Source organism: Muntiacus reevesi, chromosome 1 (assembly GCF_963930625.1).
Source record: "Muntiacus reevesi chromosome 1, mMunRee1.1, whole genome shotgun sequence".
Taxonomy (NCBI): Eukaryota; Metazoa; Chordata; class Mammalia; order Artiodactyla; family Cervidae; genus Muntiacus; species Muntiacus reevesi.
The window spans coordinates 190,839,257-190,857,664 of record NC_089249.1 but is presented as its reverse complement, the minus strand read 5'-3'; the positions used below and the strand labels follow the sequence as shown (position 1 = coordinate 190,857,664).

Sequence of the window (18,408 nt, the reverse complement as noted above, 5' to 3'; positions counted from 1 at the left end):
TTTTGTTATGGAAGCCTGAGCTGGCTAGGATACCTGTTCTTGGCGAATGGTTTAGGCAGGGTCAAGGTTTCTCACGCTGTCAGCGTTGTCAGACACTTGAGGCTGGGTCATTCTTGGTTGTGGGGCAGTTCTGTGCATTGCAGGACTTCATGCATCCTTGGTCTCTACCCTCTAGTTACCAGTAGCAGCCCCTGACCCTAGTCCTGACAACCAAGCCTGTCCCCAGACATTGCCAGGTGTCCCCGGGCAGACACAACGCCTCCGGCTGAGAATCACCACCTTAGAGTCCTTCTGCTTCACAGGGAAATCTCTCATTCGGCCTTGTTGTTCACATTTAAATGCAGTAGATACCCTGCCTCAAAATCTTTAAGTTGAGAACTTTCAAAGATGCAAACATGCGTTCCATCAATGTCAGGCCAGGCATGAGTTAAATTGCAGCATCCCTCCGTGTCCTACTGCTGACGATCCTTCAGTTCTACCATCTCCCACCTCATCTCCCTCCTCCGGTCAGTAACTCTCCTTGCCTGTTCACTCAATTCCAGCCCCTGTGTTCCAGCTGTTATGCTATACTCTGTACTTTTCAAGGTACTATACTGTAAGATTGAAAATGTTTTCTTTCCTGTTTGTTTTTATATATTATTTGTGTGAAAAGTATTATAAACCTATTACAGTACAGTACTATGTAGGCGATTATGTTCATTTGGCACCTAGGCTAGTCTTTTGGACTTAGGAACATACTGGACTTATGAATGCTCTTGGAACAGAACTCATTCATATGTAGGGGACCTACTATGAAGGGAAAATCCTTAAGGGATTTCCAGGTGGCTCTCTCTTGGGGTCATGGGATCCACTCAAGCCTGAATCCCAGGTTTACTCCTCCTCCAGGTACAGAGTTGTTAATACTGGGGCTCCCAGGGGTTCCCTGGTGGCTCAGACGGTAAAGAATCCTCCTGCAATGCAGGAGACTTGGGTTTCATCCCTGGGTCGGGAAGATCCCCTGGAGAAGGAAGTGGCAACCCACTCCAGTATTCTTGTCTGGAGTATTCTATGGACTGGGAAGCCTCACAGGCTACAGTCCATGGGGTTTGAAAGAGTCGGACATGACTAAGCAATTGACACTTTCGCTTTCAAAGACAGAAGTTACCTGTATTTGGGCGTCAGTCCCCCAGAAACCAGTTGTGTCCCAGCGTCTTCCCCTCCCCTACATTACTCTGCACACTTCTGGTGAGCCTTCTCTGTTGCAGGGTCTGTCCCATACACGTGGCAACATTCAAGAGCTTCTTTTAGGACTCCCCTGGTGGTCCAGTGGTCAAGACTCCATGCTCCCAAAGCAGGGGGCTTGGGTTCAATCCCTGGCTGGGGAACTAAGATCCTATATGTCACATGGCCAATAAGTAAATAAAATAAAACATTAAAAAAAAAAAAGCCTCCCTGGCATGCCAGGTACCATGAGGGCCAGCCCACTTCCAGCTTCCACAACCAAAACTGTCCTCAGCCTTCCCTGGGGTGGACTGCTGGCACCCAGGTAGGAAGAAGATTTCTCCTCTGTACGGTATTGAAGGCAACGGGCGAAGGAGGTGGTAAAATAAGACGGGAGCTCCTGCTGCCATTTCTGTGTTAATTTGGTCTGTTAGAACTGACAATAATTTCTATTAGTTCATCAAAAGCTTCCACTTCTGCCATATGCTCTTTAATATGAAAAGTTGTAAAGAGTGAATAAAGCGTCATTTTTCAGGCTAAAAAAAAACAAAACCAAAACTGTCTTCGGACATTGCCAATGATCTCTGGAGGCAGGATCATGCCTGGTTGAGAACCCCTGACTTAGAGTTTAAACCCCTGACCAGGATCCCCAACCCCCGACTCTGCCCTTCCTTTCCTTTCCATAACACTTCTGGCCTTTGAACACGTTACATATTCTACTTATTTATAGTGGCCTATTTGCTTGTTGCCTGTCTCCCCACAGCCCCATGAGGGCTGGAGGTTCATCTGTCCGCCCCTGGCACATCCCACTTGCTGAGGACAGGGCTGGGCACACAGCATGTGCTCAATGGGGCTCTCCCCCAGTGAGCTGGTAGTAACACTGGCAGGTCAGATTAATGGTGAGCAGGGCCCTGTCGAACTCCCAGGCATGAAGGCCTTTTCCCTCCCCCTTGTCTTCTAGGCAAGACTCCAGCCTCCACGACCTTTCCTGAATTCCAAAGGGTGGATCCCAACAGTTGCTAATCAAGGGAGCCTCAGCCAGGAAAACCACCTGAGGCAAGATTAAAGGGGCTGGAGAAATTCATCAAGATTAGGAAAGGGCTCCCCTTGCAGCTAAGTTGGTAAAGAATCTGCCTGCAATGCAGCAGACCTGGGTTTGATCCCTGGGTTTGGAAGATCTCCTGGAGAAGGAAATGGCAACACACTCCAGTATTCCTGCCTGGAGAATCCCATGGACAGAGGAGCCTGGCAGGCTATAGTCCATGGAGTCGCAAGAGTTGGACATGACTTAGCGTCTAAACCACCACCACCACCACTTGAGACCCTGCACACACTCTAATGTTGTCAGCAATCCCACCCTTTCAAAACTTTGCAGAAATGTTGTTCAGTTGCTAGGCCGTGTCCAACTCTTTGCGACCCCATGAACTGCAGCACGCTAGGCTTTCCTGTCTTTCCCTATCTCCCGGAGTTTGCTCAAACTCATGTCCATTGAGTTGGTGATGCCATCTAACCATCTCGTCCTCTGTCACCCCCTTCTTCTCCTGACCTCAATATTTCCAAGCATCAGAGTCTTTTCCAATGAGTTGGCTCTTCAGGTGGCCAAAGTATTGGAGCTTCAGCATCGTCCTTCCAATGAATATTCAGGGTTGATTTCCTTTAGGATTGACTGGTTTGCTCTCCTAGCAGTCCAAGGGACTCTCAAGAGTCTTCTCCAGCTCCACAATTCGAAACATCAGTTCTTTGGCACTCAGCCTTCTTTATGGTACAACTCTCACATACATATGTGACTACTGGAAAAACCATAGCTTTGACTAGATAGACCTTTGTTGGCAAAGTGACATCTCTGCTTTTTAATACACTGTCTATGTTTATCATAGCTTTTCTTCCAAGGAGCAAGCATCTTTTAATTTCGTGGCTGCAGTCGCCATCCACAGGTAATTTATCCTAGCAATGTGATTTATGGTGGGGGTCTTGAGCCACGTGGTATCAGTGTGACCTCTAGAGGGGCTAGAGGCTGAGCAACTGAGGTCAGCCAGGCTTACATGACTAATTCTCAATAAATATGCTAGACTCAAAGTTCAGGTGGGTTTGGGTGGTTGACAATACTTCATACATGCTGGCACACATCATTGCTGGGAGATGTAAGCACTGTGCATGTGACTCCATTGGGAGGGAGTGGAAGCTCCCTCTTGGTCTCGTCCAGACCCTGTCCAGGTGCCTTTTGCCTTTGCAGATTTTAATCTGTATCCTTTTGCTGTAATAAACCACAACTGTGAGTAAAACAATTCTCAGTTCTGAGTTTTATCAAATCACTGAATCCTGCCTTTTTCTTTTTTTGAACCTTCGGTTTGGGCTATCCTGGGGACCCCTGAACACAGGTTGTCCAGAGGAAAACAGCAACTGGGATACAAAGGTATTATGTAGGGGCTTCCCAGATAGTGCTAGTGGTAAAGAACCTGCCTGCTCATGCAGGAGACATAACAGATGCAGGTTCGATCCCTGGGTAAGGAAGATCCCCTGGAGGAGAGAACAGCAACCCACTCAAATATTCTTGCTTGGAGAATCCCATGGACAGAGGAGCCTGGCAGGTTACAGTCCATAGGGTTGCAGAGTCGGACACAACTGAAGTGACTTTGCAAGCATGCATGTACCAAGAGTGGGTGCACTGTTAAGACCCATTTTACAGGTGCGGGAATGGTAGCAGGCAGAATTCTAAAGCTTACCCTTCTCTCCCAGCAAGATTCTGCTTATTCAATCAAATGATGGTCTAGGGACTGCTATAAAAGGACTTTGCAAATGTAATTAAAGTCCCAGGTCAGTTGACTACAAGCTTCAGAGCTGATCTAGGTGGATCTGACCTAATCAGATGAGCCCTCTAAAAGCAGAGTATTTTCTTTTTTTTTTTTTTTTTTTTTTCAGAGTATTTTCTTGGCAGCAGAGAAGTCAGAGAGACTTGGAGCACATAAAGAATTAGATGCATCCCCAGGAGTTAAGCATAAACTCTGGCTAGAAGCCAGAAATGAAATGGGACCACTGTCCTGTAGCCACAGGCATCTTAATTTTGCTAACACTTGAATAAGCCTTGAGGTAAATTTTCCCCCACAGCTTCCAAAGATGAGCCCAGCCTGGCCACCTTGATTTTGGGCTTGTGAGACTGTGGATGGAGAGCACAGTTGAGTCTATCTGGACTTCGACCTACATACCTATATGCTAATAAATAGGTGTGTTTTAAGCTGTTAAATTTGTGGTCATTTATTACATGGCATTGCTAGCTCATGTATTACATGGGCTGAGGCTCAGAGCAGGTGAGGTCTTCTGCCAAAGCTGACAATTGAGGACAGGGCAGGTAGGTGGGCAAGGTGAGTCCACTTTAAAACATGCTTATAAGAAAGCAGCTGAAAAAAAAAAAGAAAGAAAGCAGCTGCCCATGCTTCTGCTTCCTCACCTCCCTGGGTTGGGACCTGGACCAGTTTCAACCACGTGTGTGGGGACTTGGACCAGTTTCTGTCTCAGTGAACCAGTTAGTTGCTCGGTCGTGTCTGACTCTTTGCGATCCCATGGACTGTAGCCGGCCCAGGTCCTCTGTTCATGGAATTCTCCAGGAAGGTATACTGGAGTGGTTTGCGATTCCCTTCTCCAGGGAATCTTCCTGACCCAGGGATCAAACCCAGGTCTCCTGCATTGCAGGCAAATTCAGTTTCAACCATGCTGATAAGCACACAGTCTGGGGCAGGCAGCGGCACACACAGACAGGCCCCGGGTCCAGACTAGATGGGTGTGCTGAGATGCCCGGCAAGTCTGAACCGCCTTCCTCTCACTTGCTGCATGAGAAAGAAATTAACATGGTGTGTCAGACTGGGGCCTGACCCCTGACCTTCACCTTCTCCACTTATGCTATTCCCTGAGTCTCAGCCTCACTCCTGATTCTTTCACTCGATGTGGGGGCACCTCCCGCTCTCTTTCCTTTGATCTGCATGTTTCCTGGCTCTAACCATGTCTGTCCGCAACGTGGCCCCCTCCCTCGCCCCACCTCCACCAGGCCCTGTCTCACTGGAGGCTGCTGGTCTCCCTCCCTGAATGTCTTCCTTCCGAGCAACTTCCGACCTTGGTGCCTCCTCCCCCTCTTCTCCTCAAGGCCCTGGGAAGAACATGTGTCTAAAGTGCGGCCTTCCTTCCTGGTGACCTCTCAGGGGCTTCAGTTGGGTGGAGCCCTGACCTCTCTCTTCAGCCCCACTGAGATTTCCACCCCTCTGCTGGACAATGGACCCAGTCCTCCACCAGCTACTCTCCCAACTTCCTTCTCTTTGGTGACCCATGTGCCTCTGTCCCTGCCCTGCTGTCTCATGAGCTGCCAAGTCACACCCAGTCTGCTGTTAGGCCTCTGAAACCCACTCTGGGCAGTCTACTTCAGAGCTGCCCTGGTCAAAGTGATGGGTGGCGACCTGGCACAAGATCCATTGATCGCTCATGGTCCTCAGTCTTCAGAGCTGCCCTGGTCAAAGTGATGGGTGGTGACCTGGCACAAGATCCATTGATTGCTCATGGTCCTCAGTCTTCAGATCTGCCCTGGTCAGTGATGGGTGGTGACCTGGCACAAGATCCATTGATCATTCATGGTCCTCAGTCTTCAGAGCTGCCCTGGTCAAAGTGATTGGCAGTGACCTGGCACAAAATCCATCGGTGGCTCTTGGTCCTCAGTCTTGGTCAGTCTTGGTCCTGGGAAGTGCTTAAACACTGGAGATGCCTTTTAGGAGCCAGAGTTGTCCTGCTCTCCACCCACCTCCTTGGCCTCTCCTTTTCACTCCTTCTCGGCCACCTTTAATGCTGGGGTGGCCCATTAGGCTCAGTCTTTGGGGGTCTCTTGGTTCACTCACCCCCTTGGAGAGCTCCTCCAGTCTCCTGGTTTAACACCTGTCAGCATTTGATGCCTCCTGACTACATCTCCAGCCCAGCCAGGAGGACTCACCATCTTATTTCCTTCAGAACCTTGTGGGGGGGGATGCCAGAAGTGTAAGTTGGAGGGCCCCTTCTAGCCCCCATGTCCACGAGTCACTGTCGACTCAATCTTTTGCCCTCTCTTGGTGCCAAACCTGCTTCTCCCATCTCTTCTCTCTCAGGCAACTGGGCTGGGTTCGTCCTTTAGTTGCTGGGGCCCCACCCCTTGGGGTTGGCCTTTATGCACTCTTTCCTTACACTCCACATCCATCCATCAGCAATCTGGTTGTCTTGACTCCCAGGAAATATCCAGAATGTGAATACTTCATATGCCCCCCTTCCAAGCCCCTATCCTGTGTTCCCCTGATTTATCTCAGGGCTCCTCCTAGCCCACAGTCTATCGTGGTGGCTCAGACGGTAAAGAATCTGCTTGCGATGCAGGCGGCCCAGGTTGGATCCCTGGGTGGGGAAGATCGCCCGGAGAAGGGCATGGCTATCAAATCCAGTTTTCTTGCCTGGAGAATCCCACGGACAGAGGAGTCTGGTGGGCTACAGTCCATGGGGTGGCAAAGAGCTGGACACGACTGAGTGACCCTTTCACCTTCTCCTAGCTCAGGCCTGTCTACTGTGGCCAGAGGGAGTTGAGCCTGCCTCTGCTCACCAGACAGCATGGCGCCCCCATGCGGAAAGTGCAAGTCAGCACAACACAGCTCAGGGTGGGGTTGCGGAAGGGATCTGCACCTGCTGGTCCCTCTGCCTGCAGGGCTTTCTCCCCAGGATTCCACGTGACTCCCTCACAGCTTCCTTAGGGAGGTCTCCCCCCTGCTGGAAGCGTCAGTTACGTCCTCCAGACTTAGAGCGGTGTCCCGCACACGGATATTTGCTGAAGCAGGTAAATTTCCTGAGTCCTCTGAGGCCCTGGCTCCATCCACTCTGCCCCACCTCTCAGTTCCCATTCGTGCCCTTACCCTTGGCGATTTTGATGTCCAGGGCCGTGCGGATCAGAGCCATGAGGGTAGAGTTGAAGTGAACGGTGTTGTCATCAGCGACGGGCAGATCCATCCGCAGGAGCCTCTGCAGAAAATCAAAGGCAAGGGCAATCATTCCCAGGGACCTCTCCGCCATCCCGTAAGCCAGACCCACCCTACCCGGGGAGCCCCAGGAAGAACTCTGAAGGCAGCGGCTAGGGTGCCCCCCACCCCTCAGGTTACCAGTGTTCCATTTCCTGACTGCCCCTGGTGACCCATAGGGGGCGCACTGGGGACTCGCCTATGCTGCCCGTTCCTCACCCGCCTACTGGACCCTAGAAGTGGCATTTCCAGGGTTGGCCCGGATCCCTGCCCTGCCCCAGAGTTCTTCTGGACAGCTCCGTTCCATTCTGACCCCAAAGAAGAAGAGCGCAAGCCAGATCGCAGCAGGCATGCAGCAGCCAGGCAGAGGGGTCCATGGCCACAGCCGCTGGGAGGGCCGCCGGCTCCCCACCCCCACCCCCTGGCTCGGCCCAGACCAGACCAGATGGGCACAGACCACATCATTCCTCCGAGAAGCGGCAGGCAGGCGGCTCCCCGACTACCGATGGGGCGGGCCCCTCGCAGACATGCAGTGAGGCCGTGACACAGAACAGCGGACAGGGGCGCATGCAGACGGAATCTCGAGACTCATTCATAGCTCCGTGGAAAGTGTATCTCAGGGGCATGTCCGGGTCTTGGCTTTTTGTGCGATGGCATGGGGAAGGGGTGAGAGGGTGTTCCCATGGCCCAGGGAAGAAAAAATTCCCTGTATCCCAGGCAGGGGCTCTGTCCCCCATGCTTGGTGGCGTGGGAGAGGTGCTGGGCTGGCGTGCACCAGCCCAGGATGAGGTGGCATGGAGCTGAAGATTGACGTCCACCAGAGCAGACACAGGGAAGCAGAGAGCTGGAGATGGGGATGGGGATGGCAAACTCAGAGCAGAATACAAAGGATGGGTTGGGGCAGGGTGGTGAGGGAGGCGGCAGACAGAGAAACACAGACTGGGCCACTGTGCACAGTTGTGCAGGTTGTGCACTGCACAAAGGGCTCCCCATCTCAGAAATCAGGGATTTGTGTTTAAATGACACCTTCCCAGCTGACAGCGGAAATGTATCGTGCTGTCCCCACATGGGTGGGTCCCAATATTTTCCCCACAGACAGAGTGTTCTGTGGGAAGGATGCTTGTTTCAAATTGGCACAGAGGCGCTCATGAACCCATGGTGGCCCTGCACAGAGACCAAGGAGGAAAAGGCACTCTCCCTCTCTCTTGCACATGCTCCCACACACACCGACACACAGCCAAGCAGAGATCAAGAGATGGACAAAAGGAAAACTAGGAACGGGACAGGCGCAGGGAGGGGCCGGTGGGGGCACCTCACGGCCTCGCCTGGGAAGGAGGGGTGCACAGAGGGAGGAGGAGGAATGGGCATGTGGGGAGGCGGTTCCATGACCCAGGAGGAAGGGAGGTGCACAGAAGAGGAGGAAGGATTCTCAGACACAGAGGGGCCAAGGTGGGACGGGAGAATGGAATGATGGGACCATGCTTTCTGGAGGGGCTGACTGTCAGAGTCATCCCCTGAACTTCGTGTGGATGAGCTATGGGGAACAGAGCATCTGTCCTTGGGTGCCAAGGGAGATTCCGGGACAGGGGTCTAGAGGGGTGGCCCGGCCCAGCCGCCTGGCGGCTCCTTCAGCCAGCATGCACCACCCCCCAGGTCGGCCATGGTGCCTGCCCGCCCCAGGCCCCCGCCAAGGCAGCGTGCATGGCCTGCGTCAGGGTGCCACGGTCCAGGGGTCCAGCTGCGGCCCGCCTGCCCACTCTGGAACAATGGAGAGGCATGTTGGGGTGTCTTGGGGGGGAGATGGGTGACTTAGGGACAGAAGACTGGGGAAGCAACTCCAGCGGGCAAGGAAGAGGGGAGAGGCTCTGGGTTGCTCCCCGGAAGGTCTCAGATCCCCCAAGGCCCTAGGTCAGAGATCAGCTTCAGGTGTGTGTAGGGGACCATGAGACCTGGGGGCTTGAGATATAAAAGATGGGGTCCAAGCCCCTCTCTGCAAGGTGCCTGCCCAGGTCTGGGCAATGGGGGCCACTCTGGGCTCAGTGGCAATCCCACCTCTTAAAGTGTTTGTGTCCAATTTGGTTCCTGGGGGACCGGGTGCGAGGGGACTTGGGGGCTCCCCTCCCTCTCCCCACCCCGGCGTGTCGGCCATAAGAGAGTCTCAAAACACCAAGACACACTGATCAGAGAGGACGGACACAGTCAATTGCTTAGAATCAAGGGATGGTCATGATCCATTTACTTGAGGAGGAAAGGGGAAAAAAAGAAAAAAGAAAAAGAAAAAAAAGAAGAGTAACGCTGGAAAAAGAGACTCGGCTGGCTGTTCCTGGTCAGCACTGAAAAATCCCCAGTGCCTGGACGTCGGTGGTTGGCAAGGGTTAAACTACCTTGTAAGCCACTCTGGCCGGACACTTCTTCCCCAGACCCAGGGGCGGAGACATGTGTCTCAGCATCTGATACATGTCCGGGTAAGGCATGCGGCCCCTGGCAGCACCAAAAACAAAAAACGGAGGTGGGAACGGAGAACCAAAAGAAGGGTGGGTGGAGGGAGGGGAAGAAAAGGAAGCGGGAAAAACCAAAAGAAAAAAAAAAATCACACGAGTCGAAAAAATAGAGAGAGAAAGATGCAGAGAACGATAAAAGAGGTGTTTTAAATAAATAAAAAAGAGGAGAAAAAAATGGGAGAGGTAATTAAAAAAATATTATTTCACTGCTTATGAGCAGGGAGAGAGAGAGAAAAGAGAAAAGTCAGATTCACTTTTGACTCTGAGCTCTAGTTCTGGTGGAATGTGGACAGAATGGGGGGGGGTGCTTCTCACTCAGAAAGGTCTGGAGCAATTCTTTGGTTTGGTATCATTTAAAAAAGTGGGTCAAGTTCCCTGGTTTGGCTGAGGCTGGTCTCTGAGGGGGCCTAGATGGGGAAGAGGGGCCACGACAGTGGGAGAAGGGCTGGGGCTTCGGGAGGCGAAGGGTGGAGAGGGAGAGAGTGGAGGAGATGGTGGGGGGGGGGCGGCGGTCAATGCAAAGTTACGGTCCCCTCGGATGTGTCTGATTTTGGGGTGCCGTTGAGACCCCGGGATGGGCAGCTTCAGCTAAGAGCAAGCAGAAATGGCTGAAGGGAACGGAGAGATAAACGTTCCATGCTTCATCAAGTCTACGTGACTGCATTCTGTTGGCTAAGAGAGTTTTCTAGTTTAATGCAAAAGAGAGAGATGGCTCTGTTTTTTTTAAGATTATATATATATATATATGAAATATATATATTTAAGAACCCCAAGCCACACTCATTCCATGGATGCTAGCAGGTTTTAGTGGAAATCAAACCTTGCAAGCAACCCTATGAGGACATTTCTTGCCTAAGCCGAGAGGGGGAGATATTACGCGCAATAAACTGTACATATCCTTATAATGAATCCGACCGCTGAAAGGAGAAGAGAGGGGATTAGTGGAGGCATGGGGTCAAGCTGCATCACATTGGCTCCCCGTGCTCATGAGTGAGGTCACGATGCCAGGGCCTGGGAACCCCCTGGCTTGAAGGAGTCAGGGAGACATAGGATGCATGAAGGTCCCTGAGACGTTCCCAGACACTTGCAGACCCTGGGGGTGCGGGGTGGGCAGAGGGTTTTGTGTGGAGTGGGCTGGGAACTCTGGGCTGGGAGAACCTCCCCCAGGGCTTTCTGAATCTCCCTCCTCCACAATCTACATGGGCTACACTGGGGGCTGGGGGGTTCGTGGCATAGAGGACAGGGGGACAGCATCCAACTGCTGTGACCTAAAATCAAAAGAGGAAGAGTTAGGAACCAGCTGAAAGTCAAGCCCCAGCCCCGTGGCTCACCCCAGCCTCTTGGTCTCATGGTGGACTTGTCTGGGGCTGTAAGAATGGCAAGGATTCATCCCTCCCTGCCTTCCTCATGAGGCCTCTCCTGCAGTGCTCAGGCTGCGGAGGGCCTCTATTTAATGCTTTCTTAGTCCCCAAGCTCAGCCTGAACTAGTATCTTCAGTCTGTGGTTGCTGGGCTCTGAGCATCAGGATGGCACATCTGAGTGTCCAGCAAGGGCTTGGTGCTGAGAAGGTACTCAATACACTTGAGCAGGGTGGAGATCACGCTCGGAAATCATCACCTGTCAACTGGGAGGGCGCACTGCCCTGCTCATGGAGATGTGAGAGCGTACTCCCCTCATAATCATGAACACACAGGGACCACCAAGGCTGTGCGTCCTCTCCCCTGGCCTCGCATGACCTCATGTTACAGGGTCCTGGAATCCCAATGGGAGCTGATCTTGTAGCTAATTCTGTCTCCCAAGGGAACTAAACCAGCCCTTCTCCCCATACTCCCAGGAGAATTGAGGCTGAGAGGCCTTTGGCTTCCTCCGTGGGGCCTGGAAAACTTGTTCTCACCATCTGGAGGCCTCAAAGTCAGGAACAGGAGAGACTCACAGGAGATGAACTCATGGTGGAGTCTCTCCCTCATTTCCCAGAAAGCCTCGGGTATGGGCAGTGGTGGTACCCAAATCATTTCACCCAGGATGTGCAAGGGTACTGATTCTCATCTCTTTTCCTTTGATTGATCCTACTGAAATCCCTGCTAGCTTCCCAGGGAGACAACAGCCTAAGGTCTGGAGCCTGATCTAGACTATGCTTCAGTACCAGAGAAAGGTGGGTGATGTGGCTGGAGGATTTGGGGTGACTGCTTACCACGCTGCAGGGTCATACTCGGCCCAGACACGCACGTACTCATCCAGGTGGTGGGGACCCAGGATGGAGGAATCTCGGGTGAGGTACTCAAAGTTGTCCATGATGACGGCAACAAAAAGATTCAGCATCTGTGGGGACCCCAGGGGCCAAGACGGGGTCGGGGAGAGCGAGACACATCCAAACACATATACACAGAGGCCCAGAGGGAGAGAGGGAGGGAGATAAAAATGGGGAAAGGAAGTCAGAGAAAGAGATGGGGGGAGACAGAGGAAAGACATGTGTTCACAGAAGGAGCCCGGAAACAGAGATATGCAGAAATGGAGATGGGGAGAGAGACAGACAGAGACAGAGACCAAGATTGACACAGTTGGAGAGAGAGGTGGAGAGGTTGTGTGACATAGGAGCCAACACCAAGGGGACCACCATGACCCCAAATCCTCCCACACCCGACCCCCAACAAGACCAAAATGAATACTCCATGGACCAGGACCTTATCATGTTTCCATCCCCAACTAAAGTCATTACTCAGCAAATATGTGTTGGGCGGATGGATGGATGAATCTTCCTGCCTTTGTCTGCATCTTGTAGCAGCCTGTCACACGCTCTTCTTAGCCTTTATTTAGTACATGGGGAGCTTGCATCAGTCTTGCCTCCAGCCCTTTGTAAATGCTGCTCCCTCAGTGGACATCATTTCTCTCCTTCTGAGTAATAACATCTGGGGAGCCCTCCCTGCCTTTATACTTATATGCTGTTGTTGGATGTGGCTGGCTTCATAGGTGGTGGTCACATAACCCAGGCTTGTGATTGGTTAGGGAGGGGCACGTGACCCAGAGTAGCAAATGAGGGACTTCCTTGGGATTTCTGCTGGCACTCTGGCAGCCACCTTCCCATCACAGGGAGAAAGTTTGAGAATAAAGCCAGGGTGGAGGAAAACAGCAAAGAGGGCAGGGTCTGCTATTGCCCGGACCCAGCCTCATCCGGACTTTTCAGTGGTATAAATTAGTGAACTGTGTATTTCACTTATGTCAGTTTCAGTTAAATTCCTGTTACTTGCAGCCAATTTTAAAGATTTTTTTTTTTTTTTTTTTTGGATGTGGACCATTTTAAAGTCTTTAGTGAATTTGTTACAATATCGCTTCTGTTTTATGTTTTGGATCTTTGGCTGCAAGGCATGAGGGATCCTAGCTCCCTGACCAGGGATTGAACCTGCATCCCCTGCATTGCAGAGGTGAAGTCTTAACCACTGAACTGCCAGGAAAGACCCTATATGCAACCGATTTGATCAATATGTGGTCTAAGTCCTGCTCAACCTTCCCTGAGTGGCCCTCAGGGGGAGAAATCTTCCTTCTCTCACTCTGTCTTCCCTATCAAACCACAAATCAGATTATACTGCTACTGTCTGCTGATTGGTCTGCCCAGCACCCCTGCAAACTGAGAGAAACATGTTCTCTCCTTATATCCCCAGTACCTAGCATAAGGCCTGGCGCATACTAGGTATTAAGCAAATGTGGAGATGTAAACATAGTCGGTGCTTACCAAATAAGCTGTATTTCTAGGTGTCCCTACCTTCAATTCATCATTTCAGGATACTGATTGAGCACCTACTGTGTGCCAGTCACTGTCCTAGGTGTTGGGGAGGCAGCAGTGAACAAAACAAAAATTCCTGCCTCTTAGGGGCTGATGGTCAAGTGTAGCAGATGTTTTCTAGGGTGCCTGCCTTTCCCAGATGGGCTGTAGTATGAATGTGTCTCCATATGAACCCACAGCTACTAAGACAATGGTGGCTATTTGACCGGGAGCTAGGATGGCCCATTCCGACTCTCTTTTGGGAATTTGACACTGGGCAATGGTCCCTCTGGGCTTCCCTGGAGGCTCAGTGGTAAAGAAACTGCCTGCCAATGCTGAGACACGGGCTTGAATCCTGGGTCGGGAAGATCCCCTGGAGAAGGAAATGGCAACCCGTTCCAGTATTCTTGTCTGGGAAACCCCATGGACAAAGGAGCCTGGTGGGCTACAGTCCATGGGATTGCAAAAGAGTTGGACACAATCTGGCAACAAAATAACAACAACAACAACAGTGGACCCTCCAGGTCAATGGCTGTTGACACTGGACTCAGGGTGGGTGCGGGGATGCTTTGAGACTTAGGCTGCAAGTATCTCAATGTGAGACTGCTGGTCTGAAGAGAGTGGATGTGTTGGGCTTTTGCTGAGAGATACTGGTGCTTGGGCTGAGGTCTGAAAACAATAACTCCCATACTCCTTGGGCAGCTTACATCCTGACAGCAGGAGCCACGGGTGGGAGGGAGGCCAACCTGGGGAGGAGAGACTAGGAAGAGAGGAGACTCCTTCTGCTTCCCACGTGACTCTGTGTTGCGGACTGAACTGTGTCCCCATGAGATACAATCAAATCCTGGCCCCCAGTTCCTGCAAATGTGACTTTATTTGGAAAAAATGGTCTTTGTACTCTCATCATCTAAGTTTAAGATGAGATCACACTGGATCAAGGTGGGCTAAATTCCATGTGACTGCTGTCCTCAAAAGAGGGAAATCTGGACACAGACACACATGAAGAAGACCATGTGAGGGCAAAGGCAGTGACTGAAATGATGCTTCCACAAGTCACACTGAAATGATGCTTCCACAAGTCACACCTGTGGCCCTCAGAAGCTGCAAGAGGCCAGGAAGGAGCCTCTCCTAACCGCTCTGGAGGGATCATGGCCCTGCCAACACCACGGTCAGACTTCTAGCCTCCAGAACAGTGGCAGGATAAAATTTGTGTTGTTTTCAGCCATCAAGTTTGTGGTTCTTTGTGACAGCAGCCACAGAACACCGTCTTCAGTTGTCCAGGGGCAGCACACAGCTAGGGTGCCAGCACTCCTTCAAGGGTGCAGGGCAGGGGTGCTAGTGGTGGCTGAGCGGCGGTCAACACCCTCTCTTCCTTTTAATGCCCCAGCCCTCGCCTTCCTGCCGTGGCTAATCCCTGGTGATTTCAGTGTTGCCTGTTTGCCCTTTCAACCCTGTGTAGCCAATCCCTGTATTAAATCCCCTCTGCCTGAAATACCGAGATCGTTTCAGTTCTTCTGACTGTGCGCAAACCATTCCAGGAAGAGTGGAAACAACAAAAGAAGATTTGCTGAGATGAGACCCCAGAGAGAGTGAGAGAGAAAGAGAGAGCAGGATGGAGGTTCCTGATATATATATTTTCATTCCTGGTTCCTTTTTGCAGTCTTACAGTGAGTTATATTCTCAGGTCTGAGGAGACTCTTCCTTTTAACAAACTCATCTTTTACTAGTGAAAACCTTTCAATTTTTTCTTGCAAAGCCCTACAGCCTCCAGACAGTGTTTCTGGGGCTGACTTTTTCCTGCCTCCTGATCATAGAGAGGAAGGAACACACCTTTCAGAGGGCAGGCGGGAGTCTCCTACAGCTCAGCTAGGTGGGACCTGGGGCCAGCTCTGAGCTCCATTAGTTTTTCTCTCGGCATGCACGGCAGGTCTCAAAAGGGGGAGATTCTGCTCCCTCTTTCAGGGGATACTTGATAATGTCTGGAGACATCTTTGGTTGTCATAACTGGGAGAGTGGTGGGGCACGTGATCCTGCCACCTAGTGGATCAAGGCCAGGGATGCTAGCATGCACAGAACAACCTTCATTAGAGAATGATCCAGCCCCCCAATGTCACGAGTGTCATGGGTGAGAAACTCTGGTTAACCTAATCGTGGACTGGTCCAGAGAAGTCTTGGAGGTAAAAAGTGTGTGACAGCCACATTCCAGAGAATTCACACCCTTGGGAGGGTGTCTAGGAAGCTTTTCTACACATGTCAATGGACTCACCAGAAATGAGCAGAGGAAGATGAAGGAAACGAAGTAAAAATAAGCAAATTCATTGCCGCACTCGTGAGTCAGGATGCCAGAGTTCTTATCACAGGGTTTCCCGCTGAGGCAGGAAAGCATGATGTTGTGCCAAGCCTCCCCAGTGGCACTCCTGAGGGGAAAGAGGGGGCATCAGGGACCTGGGTAGGCAGCCCTGGACAACCGACACCTACTCCCAGGGAGGCAGAGTGCTAAGGTTAATCTCTTAAGCTCTGGAGCTGGACTGATGTGGGTTTGAGTCCCAGGTAAATCACATTTTTTCCTCTTTGAGCCTAGAGAGGAGGGGATTCTCATCCTTGGCTGTGCATTAAAGCCCAAGAGGAATGCTTTTTAAAAATGCTGATGCCAATGCCCCCCACTCCCACAGATTTGATATTAAAGTGATCTGGCTTGGAGATACAGGTATGTTTTTAAAACTTCCCTCTCTCTAGGTGACTGTCATTTCTTATTTCTTTCTCCCTAGGTTACTCTGCTCCAGGTGCATTGGGTTCCTTGTCCTCCAACCTGACAGCTATGCTCCTGCCTCAGGACCTTTGCATGCATCATAACCTCCACCTGAACTGCCCTTCCCCAGATATCCACATGGCTCCCTCCCTCAACTATTTCGCTCAAATATCATCTCCCTCAAGGGAGGCAAGACCTATTATTCCTCTATTTCTTTCTTTTGATTGTTATTAAATGATAAAACAATTGTGACAAAATATACATAAATATTATAATTTTAAACATTTAAGTGTATAATTCAATGGTAATAAGTGTATTTAGCTGAACGTGGAAGAATTGATGCTTTTGAACTGTGTGGTGTTGGAGAAGACTCTCGAGAGTCCGTGGTGTTGGAGAAGACTCTTGAGAGTCCCTTGGACAGCAAGGAGATCAAACCAGTCCACCCTAAAGGAAATCAGTCCTGAATATTCATTGGAAGGATTGATGCTGAAGCTGAAGCTCCAATACTTTGGCCACCTGAAGTGAAGAACTGACTCACTGGAAAAGACCCTGATGCTGGGAAAGATTAGAGGCAGGAGGAGAAGGGGGCAAGAGAGGATGAGATGGTTGGATGGCATCACCCACTCGATGGACATGAGTTTGAGCAAGCTTCGGGAGTTGGAGATGGACAGGGAAGCCCGGCATGCTGCAGTCCATGGGGTCGCAAAGGGTCAGACAGGACTGAGTGACTGAACTGAACTGAAGCACATTTAGAAAGGCAACCATTAGCGCTATCCATCTCCAGAACCATTTATCATCCCGAACTGAAAACTGGTATCCCATTAAACACTAACTACACCTTCTCTTCTCCCCCAGCCCCTGACAATATTGATATTGAATAGCTTTTTCCCTAAGAATTTGCCCATTTTGGGTACCTCATATAAGTGCAATCATACATTACTTGTTCTTCATGCCTCCATTTCCCTCTTAATCTTGAATTTTATCTCCTAATATCCTTTATAATTCAGTTCAGTTCACTCGCTCAGTGGTGTCTGACTCTTTGTGATCCCATGGACTGTAGCACACCAAGCTTCCCTGTCCATCACCGACTCTCAGAGTTTGCTCAAACTCATGTCCATCGAGTTGGTGATGCCATCCAACCATCTCATCCTCTGTCTTCCCCTTCTCCTCCTGCCTTCTATAATTAGATCACTGATTGTCTGCCTCCCCTGTGGAAATATAAGCATCCAGAGGGCAGAGAATGTTGTCTCTGCTTTGTTCTCAGTATTTACAGCAGTAAATACAACAGCAGTAAATACAACAAGTGCTCAATAAACCTCTGATGAATGAATGAAGGAACCCTAAATGCAATCAGAATTAAGAATCAAGCCTCAGTGGTCTATTCAGAGTCTGTAAGACTGTTTCCTCATCTATCAGGTGCAGTTGCCAAGAATCCCTCGACAGGAAGCTCAAGAAGATTCGAGATAATCCCTGAAAAATGTCTTCATGCTTGCATCCCAGGGCTTTCAGCTCCTGCCCTGTTAGGGTCCTTGGGCCGCTCCACACCCACCCCAAACCTCACTGAACAGAAGGTGGAGGGCACGCCCCCACCGGAAGAGAAGGATAAAAGCGTGCCCCTGCCTCACCGGAAGAGAAGCATGAGGGCCTGGAAGAAGGTCCGGAAGTTATTGTGCTCAGTGATTTGGAATTCATCTTCATCACTGTCCTCGTCCTCCACGTCGATGCCAATGTTGCCAAACACCTGGGGAATTAGATAGTGATGACTAGGAGTGGCCACGGGTGCCAGAAGCTTCAGGAAAACTCCACTCAACCTACAGAGGTGCCTCTCTGAAATGGACTCTCCTAACCCACCCCTACCTAAGCAGGGTGGCCCTCCTTGGGAGTGCTCTGGGAACATTAGAGGGCTGGCACTCACCTGCATCCCAATGATGGCGTAGATGAAAAAAAGCATGGCAATCAGTAGACAGACATAGGGCAGGGCCTGGTGGGAAGGAAGGCAATGAAGAATAGTGCTGGGTGCCCCTTACCCATGCTGTTTCCCTCACTGGTCCCAGTGCTCAACCCCCGCAGGTTGGGTGGCCGCATGCTGCCCGTGGTGCCAGGGATGGTGGGCATCTTTGGTGGCTCTGGGAGATTCCCTTTGGAGCCCTCAAGACATACCGGGGGCAGGAAGTTAGAAAAGAGTCCTGCATGTAA

At 51.0% G+C, this 18,408-nt stretch overlaps 1 protein-coding gene across 2 annotated transcripts in view; it reads right to left on the bottom strand.

Annotated features, from left to right (window-relative positions):
* Positions 1–18,408, bottom strand: part of CACNA1A (calcium voltage-gated channel subunit alpha1 A) — a 249,440-nt gene that overhangs the window by 10,163 nt on the left and 220,869 nt on the right. For both annotated transcript variants that reach the window (XM_065917635.1, XM_065917634.1), the window contains 6 exons: positions 18,128–18,193; positions 17,838–17,953; positions 15,730–15,880; positions 11,898–12,025; positions 9,590–9,686; positions 7,104–7,209 (listed from right to left, as the gene is read on the bottom strand). In XM_065917635.1, the coding sequence (XP_065773707.1) occupies positions 7,104–7,209; positions 9,590–9,686; positions 11,898–12,025; positions 15,730–15,880; positions 17,838–17,953; positions 18,128–18,193 (664 nt within the window). The remainder of the gene's footprint in view (positions 1–7,103; positions 7,210–9,589; positions 9,687–11,897; positions 12,026–15,729; positions 15,881–17,837; positions 17,954–18,127; positions 18,194–18,408) is intronic.